This window comes from Emys orbicularis, assembly GCF_028017835.1.
Source record: "Emys orbicularis isolate rEmyOrb1 chromosome 12 unlocalized genomic scaffold, rEmyOrb1.hap1 SUPER_12_unloc_1, whole genome shotgun sequence".
Lineage (NCBI taxonomy): Eukaryota > Metazoa > Chordata > Testudines > Emydidae > Emys > Emys orbicularis.
Window position 1 is genome coordinate 385,114 of NW_027045136.1, and position 7,027 is coordinate 392,140.

The window sequence follows — 7,027 nt, forward strand, 5'->3', positions numbered from 1 at the left end:
TCGCTGGTCCCCGGGGTCACCGTCCCGGTGATCTGTGCGGGGGGGGCACCGATCGCTGGTCCCCCGGGGTCACCGTCCCGGTGATCTGTGCGGGGGGGGGCACCGATCGCTGGTCCCCGGGGTCACCGTCCCGGTGATCTGTGCGGGGGGGGGGCACCGATAGCTGGTCCCCGGGGTCACTGTCCCGGTGATCTGTGCGGGGGGGGGGGCAGCAATCGCTGGTCCCCGGGGTCACCGTCCCGGTGATCTGTGCGGGGGGGGGCACCGATCGCTGGTCCCCGGGGTCACCGTCCCGGTGATCTGTGCGGGGGGGGGCACCGATAGCTGGTCCCCGGGGTCACTGTCCCGGTGATCTGTGCAGGGGGGGCAGCAATCGCTGGTCCCCGGGGTCACTGTCCCGGTGATCTGTGGGGGGCGGGGGCGGGGAACCGATCGCTGGTCCCCGGGGTCACCTTCACAGGATGTCTCACCCATTTCGGGGGCCCAGCCCCCCATAGTCGCCATTCGCCGCCCCCCCAGGGAAGGACGTGGAGCCGCAGGGGGCAGGCGGGATCGGACGAGCCCTGGCTGCTCCCCCCATTCGGAAGAAACACTGGGCTGCGGGGCGTTGTGGGAAACTGAGGCAGAGACACAGCCGGGCCAGGAGTAGGGCAGCGACCCTGGTCCAGCCACAAATGCAGGGAGGTCACCTGAATTAGGGGCACGGAATGGGGGGCCTGAGCAGGGGACCCCCAAAGCTGGGGGGATCCCGGTCAGGCTGGCTCGCTGCCCCCCAGCCCCCGCCCAGACTGCACTGGGCTGGCCCAGATGCCTGGGTCCCATCCCAGGCTCTCTCTGCTGGCATGGGAGTGATGGGGGACCCGCGGGGTGGTGGCCCGGTCGCCTGGGTCCCATCCCAGGCTCTCTCTGCTGGCCTGGGAGCGATGGGGGACCCGCGGGAGCTGGCCCGGTCGCCTGGGTCCCATCCCAGGCTCTCTCTGCTGGCCTGGGAGCGATGGGGGACCCGCGGGAGCTGGCCCGGTCGCCTGGGTCCCTTCCCAGGCTCTCTCTGCTGGCCTGGGAGCGATGGGGGACCCGCGGAGCTGGCCCGGTCGCCTGGGTCCCATCCCAGGCTCTCTCTGCTGGCCTGGGAGCGATGGGGGACCCGCGGGAGCTGGTCCGGTCGCCTGGGTCCCTTCCCAGGCTCTCTCTGCTGGCCTGGGAGCGATGGGGGACCCGCGGGAGCTGGCCCGGGCGCCTGGGTCCCTTCCCAGGCTCTCTCTGCTGGCCTGGGAGCGATGGGGGACCCGCGGGAGCTGGTCCGGTCGCCTGGGTCCCATCTCAGGCTCTCTCTGCTGGCCTGGGAGCGATGGGGGACCCGCGGGGTGGTGGCCCGGGCACCTGGGTCCCTTCCCAGGCTCTCTCTGCTGGCCTGGGAGCGATGGGGGACCCGCGGGGTGGTGGCCTGGGCGCCTGGGTCCCTTCCCAGGCTCTCTCTGCTGGCCTGGGAGCGATGGGGGACCCGCGGGGGTGGTGGCCTGGGCGCCTGGGTCCCTTCCCAGGCTCTCTCTGCTGGCCTGGGAGCGATGGGGGACCCGCGGGGTGGTGGCCCGGTCGCCTGGGTCCCATCCCAGGCTCTCTCTGCTGGCCTGGGAGCGATGGGGGACCCGCGGGAGCTGGCCCGGGCGCCTGGGTCCCATCCCAGGCTCTCTCTGCTGGCCTGGGAGCGATGGGGGGACCCGCGGGAGCTGGCCCGGTCGCCTGGGTCCCATCCCAGGCTCTCTCTGCTGGCCTGGGAGCGATGGGGGACCCGCGGGAGCTGGTCCGGTCGCCTGGGTCCCTTCCCAGGCTCTCTCTGCTGGCCTGGGAGCGATGGGGGACCCGCGGGAGCTGGCCCGGGCGCCTGGGTCCCATCCCAGGCTCTCTCTGCTGGCCTGGGAGCGATGGGGGACCCGCGGGGAGCTGGCCCGGTCGCCTGGGTCCCATCCCAGGCTCTCTCTGCTGGCCTGGGAGCGATGGGGGACCCGCGGGGTGGTGGCCCGGTCGCCTGGGTCCCATCCCAGGCTCTCTCTGCTGGCCTGGGAGCGATGGGGGACCCGCGGGGTGGTGGCCCGGTCGCCTGGGTCCCATCCCAGGCTCTCTGTGCTGGCCTGGGAGCGATGGGGGACCCGCGGGAGCTGGTCCGGTCGCCTGGGTCCCTTCCCAGGCTCTCTCTGCTGGCCTGGGAGTGATGGGGGACCCGCGGGGCGCTGGCCCGGACGCCTGGGTCCTGTGCTCTGGCCGGTCTCCCCCTCCCCCGGTTGCGGCGTTGTGCAATGCCGGTTGGTTCAGCCCGCGGTCGGTGTCTCAACCTCCAGACCTTCCTGGGGGGGCAGGGCAGAGACACTCTCCCCCGCAGGGGTGGAGCATCCCCCATGTCCCCCCGTCCCCCAGATCCCACCCCCGGCCGGGGAGATTGCACCGAATTGTGAAACAGGCCGTTACCCCCGAGGCCCCCCCGGGTTTGCGAAACTCCCGGCCAGGCTCTCGCCACCCACAGCGCGGAGCTGGGAGATCCCCTCCCCCGCCCTGTGCGCCCCCTCTTCGCCGCTTCCCTTCCCGACTCTGCACCTCCCCTCCCCCGCCCTGTGCTCCCCCTCTACGCCGCTTCCCCTTCCCCCGACTCTGCACCTCCTCTCCCCCGCCCTGTGCGCCCCCTCTACGCCCCTTCCCCTCCCAACTCTGCACCTCCCCTCCCCCGCCCTGTGCGCCCCTCTCTACGCCCCTTCCCCCTTCCCCTCCCGACTCTGCACTTCCCCTCCCCCACCCTGTGCGCCCCTCTCTACGCCACTTCCCCCTTCCCCTCCCGACACTGCACCTCCCCTCCCCCGCCCTGTGCGCCCCCCTCTACGCCACTTGCCCCCTCTCCCCCGACTCTGCACCTCCCCTCCCCGCCCTGTGCGCCCCCTCTACGCCGCTTCCCCTTCCCCCGACTCTGCACCTCACCTCCCCCGCCCTGTGCGCCCCCTCTACGCTCCTTCCCCTCCCGACTCTGCACCTCCCCTCCCCCGCCCTGTGCGTCCCCCTCTACGCCGCTTCCCCCTTCCCCCCGACTCCGCACCTCCCCTCCCCCGCCCTGTGCGTCCCCCTCTACGCCGCTTCCCTCTTCCCCCCAACTCTGCACGTCCCCTCCCCTGCCCTGTGCGTCCCCCTCTACGCCGCTTCCCCCCTCTCCCCCGACTCTGCACCTCCCCTCCCCCGCCCTGTGCGCCCCCCTCTACGCCACTTGCCCCCTCTCCCCCGACTCTGCACCTCCCCTCCCCGCCCTGTGCGCCCCCTCTACGCCGCTTCCCCTTCCCCCGACTCTGCACCTCCCCTCCCCCGCCCTGTGCGCCCCCTCTACGCCGCTTCCCCCTTCCCCCAACTCTGCACCTCCCCTCCCCCACCCTGTGCGCCCCCCTCTACGCCGCTTCCCTCTTCCCCCCAACTCTGCACGTCCCCTCCCCCGCCCTGTGCGTCCCCCTCTACGCCGCTTCCCCCCTCTCCCCCGACTCTGCACCTCCCCTCCCCCGCCCTGTGCGCCCCCTCTATGCCGCTTCCCCTTCCCCCCGACTCTGCACCCCCCCTCCCCCACCCCCTCTGCACCCCCACCCCAACCAGGGAAACCCTCACCCTCTGTGCTCCCCTCCACCGCCCTGTGCGCCCCCCTCTCCGCCCCTTCCCCTCCCGACTCTGCACCTCCCCTCCCCCACCCTGTGCACCCCTCTCTATGCCCCTTCCCCCTTCCCCTCCCGACTCTGCACCTCCCCTCCCCCACCCTGTGCGCCCCTCTCTACGCCACTTCCCCCTTCCCCTCCCGACTCTGCACCTCCCCTCCCCCACCCTGTGCGTCCCCCTCTACGCTGCTTTCCCCCTCTCCCCCGACTCTGCACCTCCCCTCCCCCACCCTGTGCACCCCTCTCTATGCCCCTTCCCCCTTCCCCTCCCGACTCTGCACCTCCCCTCCCCCACCCTGTGCGCCCCTCTCTACGCCACTTCCCCCTTCCCCTCCCGACTCTGCACCTCCCCTCCCCCGCCCTGTGCGTCCCCCTCTACGCTGCTTTCCCCCTCTCCCCCGACTCTGCACCTCCCCTCCCCCGCCCTGTGCGCCCCCTCTATGCCGCTTCCCCTTCCCCCCGACTCTGCACCCCCCCTCCCCCACCCCCTCTGCACCCCCACCCCAACCAGGGAAACCCTCACCCTCTGTGCGCCCCCTCTACGCCGCTTCCCCTCCCGACTCTGCACCTCCCCTCCCCCGCCCTGTGCGCCCCCTCTCCGCCACTTGCCCCCTCTCCCCCGACTCTGCACCTCCCCTCCCCACCCTGTGCGCCCCCTCTACGCCGCTTCCCCTTCCCCCTGACTCTGCACCTCCCCTCCCCCGCCCTGTGCGCCCCCTCTATGCCCCTTCCCCTCCCGACTCTGCACCTCCCCTCCCCCACCCTGTGCACCCCTCTCTATGCCCCTTCCCCCTTCCCCTCCCGACTCTGCACCTCCCCTCCCCCACCCTGTGCGCCCCTCTCTATGCCCCTTCCCCCTTCCCCTCCCGACTCTGCACCTCCCCTCCCCCGCCCTGTGCGCCCCCCTCTGCACCGCTTCCCCCCTTCCACCCCAACTCTGCACGTCCTCTCCCCCGCCCTGTGCGCCCCCTCTGCGCCGCTTCCCCCTTCCCCCTCCCACCCCTGCCCTGTGCGCCCCCCTCTACGCCGCTTCCCCCTTCCCCCTCCCACCCCAACTCTGCACGTCCCCTCCCCCGCCCTGTGCGCCCCCTCTGTGCCGCTTCCCCCTTCCCCCTCCCACCCCTGCCCTGTGCGCCCCCTCTACGCCGCTTCCCCCTTCCCCCTCCCACCCCTGCCCTGTGCGCCCCCTCTACGCCGCTTCCCCCTCCCCTCCCCCGTCCTGTGCGCCCCCCTCTGCGCCGCTTCCCCCTTCCCCCTCCCGCCCTGTGCGCCCCCCTCTGCGCCGCTTCCCCCTTCCCCCTCCCACCCCTGCCCTGTGCGCCCCCTCTACGCCGCTTCCCCCTTCCCCCTCCCACCCCTGCCCTCTACGCCGCTTCCCCCTTCCCCCTCCCACCCCTGCCCTGTGCGCCCCCTCTACGCCGCTTCCCCCTTCCCCCTCCCACCCCTGCCCTCTACGCCGCTTCCCCCTTCCCCCTCCCACCCCAACTCTGCACGTCCCTTTCCCCGCCCTGTGCACCCTCCTCTACGCCGCTTCCCCCTTCCCCCCCGATTCTGCACCTCCCCCTCCACCCCCTCTGCACCCCCACCCCAACGAGGGAAACCCTCACCCTCTGTGCTCCTCTCCCTCGCCTTGTGCGTCCCCCTTTACGCCGCTTCCCCCTTTCCCCCCTCCCACCCCAACTCTGCACCTCCCCTCCCCCACCCTGTGCACCCCCCTCTACGCCGCTTCCCCCTTCCCCCCTCCCACCCTGACTCTGCACCTCCCCTCCCCCACCCCCTCTGCACCCCCACCCCAACCATGGAAACCCTCACCCTCTGTGCTCCCCTCCCTCGCCTTGTGCGCCCCCCTTTACGCCGCTTCCCCCTTTCCCCCCTCCCACCCCAACTCTGCACCTCCCCTCCCCCACCCTGTGCACCCCCCTCTACGCCGCTTCCCCCTTCCCCCCTCCCACCCTGACTCTGCACCTCCCCTCCCCCACCCCCTCTGCACCCCCACCCCAACCATGGAAACCCTCACCCTCTGTGCTCCCCTCCCACAGCCGGGAGAGAACCCAGGAGTCCTGGCTCCAAGCCCCCCTGCTCTAACCACCAGACCCCACTCCCCTCCCAGAGCCTGGGAGAGAACCCAGGAGTCCTGGCTTCCAACCCCCCTGCCAGGAGTCCTGCCTCCCAGCCCCCACCCATGGCAGCGCTGTGAACAGACCACATGGGGTGCTGTGTTGGTGCTTTTGGACCCATTCACTGTTTATAAACAACTCGGTGACCCCCCCGGTCCTCCTTCCCGGGCCTCCACTGGCTGCTCCAGGCACTCAGGACAGGCCTGTAGGTCCTACGTAAACGAGTCCCCATGAAGAAACGGCCACTGGTGTAGCTCACGCTGCGGATGGGGCGCGGAAAGCATTGTAGGGCCTATATCAACAGATGCCACCGTGGTGACTGGCCTGGAGGCTGGCACGGAGCGGGTCGCCCGCTGGGCACCTGGCTGGCTGATGCAATGATGTGTAGGCCCTACAGAAACAGACTCACTTATTGTCACCTGAGGACAGCGATGTGCATCCTGAGAGACGCCTTTCCCACAGCTGCCAACTTCTTCTCCTCGGTCCTACGTCAACAGGCCGACTTACTGTAGGACCCACATAAACAGAAGTCCCCAATGAAATCGAGGCTCATCCAGCCACACTGGGGGAGGGGTTGTCACAAAGCCCCCTGCTGGTGACGTTTTGCAGGTGCTCTGTAAACAGGCCACCTTACGGGAGGTCCTACGTAAACCGCTTCCGCAGAATGGAGGCTGGTGAGCAGATGTGGGGGGTTTTCACCCCCCAGCGCAGACTGGGAAGGGGGTCCCTGGCGCGGTGCCGGGGGGCAGCCCCCAGCCATCTATTCCTGCCCGGCGGTGGCCGCCAGCTGGCAGTAGAAGTGGGCGGCGAAGTCCGGGTCGACCTGCTCCAGCCGGGCCAGGAAGTGGTTGCGCTCCGGCTCGCTCCAGCCCCGGAACCACTGGTCCCAGAGGCGCAGCTGGCACTGGAAGAGGGAGGGGGGCGGTGCGGGTGCCCCGGAGAGGCTCAGCCCCTCCAGCTCCTCCAGCAGGGGGCGCAGCTTGCCGGGCACAGCCTTGGCCAGCAGGTCCCGCAGGAAGCGCTGGCGCTGGGGGGGGCGCCCAGCCCGAGAACCAGTGCAGGACGCAGCGCATCTCCTGGGCCACCCCACGCGCCGGCAGGGGGCGCTCCGCCATCTGGGGAGAGAGGGGTCAGCGCCGGGGTCAGAGCCCCACCCCCTGGGGATAGCCCCCACCCTGGGCACAGCCCTGCCCCAGTGCAATTAGCCCCGCCCCCATGGTTAGCCCCATCCCCTGG

General features: G+C 71.4%; 1 protein-coding gene across 1 annotated transcript; it reads right to left on the bottom strand.

Annotated features, from left to right (window-relative positions):
• Positions 1 to 6,551: 6,551 nt before the first annotated feature.
• On the bottom strand, positions 6,552 to 6,906 carry C12H14orf119 (chromosome 12 C14orf119 homolog). Its single transcript, XM_065422882.1, is given in 2 exon segments — positions 6,552 to 6,827; positions 6,829 to 6,906. Coding segments are annotated over 2 exon segments (354 nt in total).
• Positions 6,907 to 7,027: the final 121 nt, after the last annotated feature.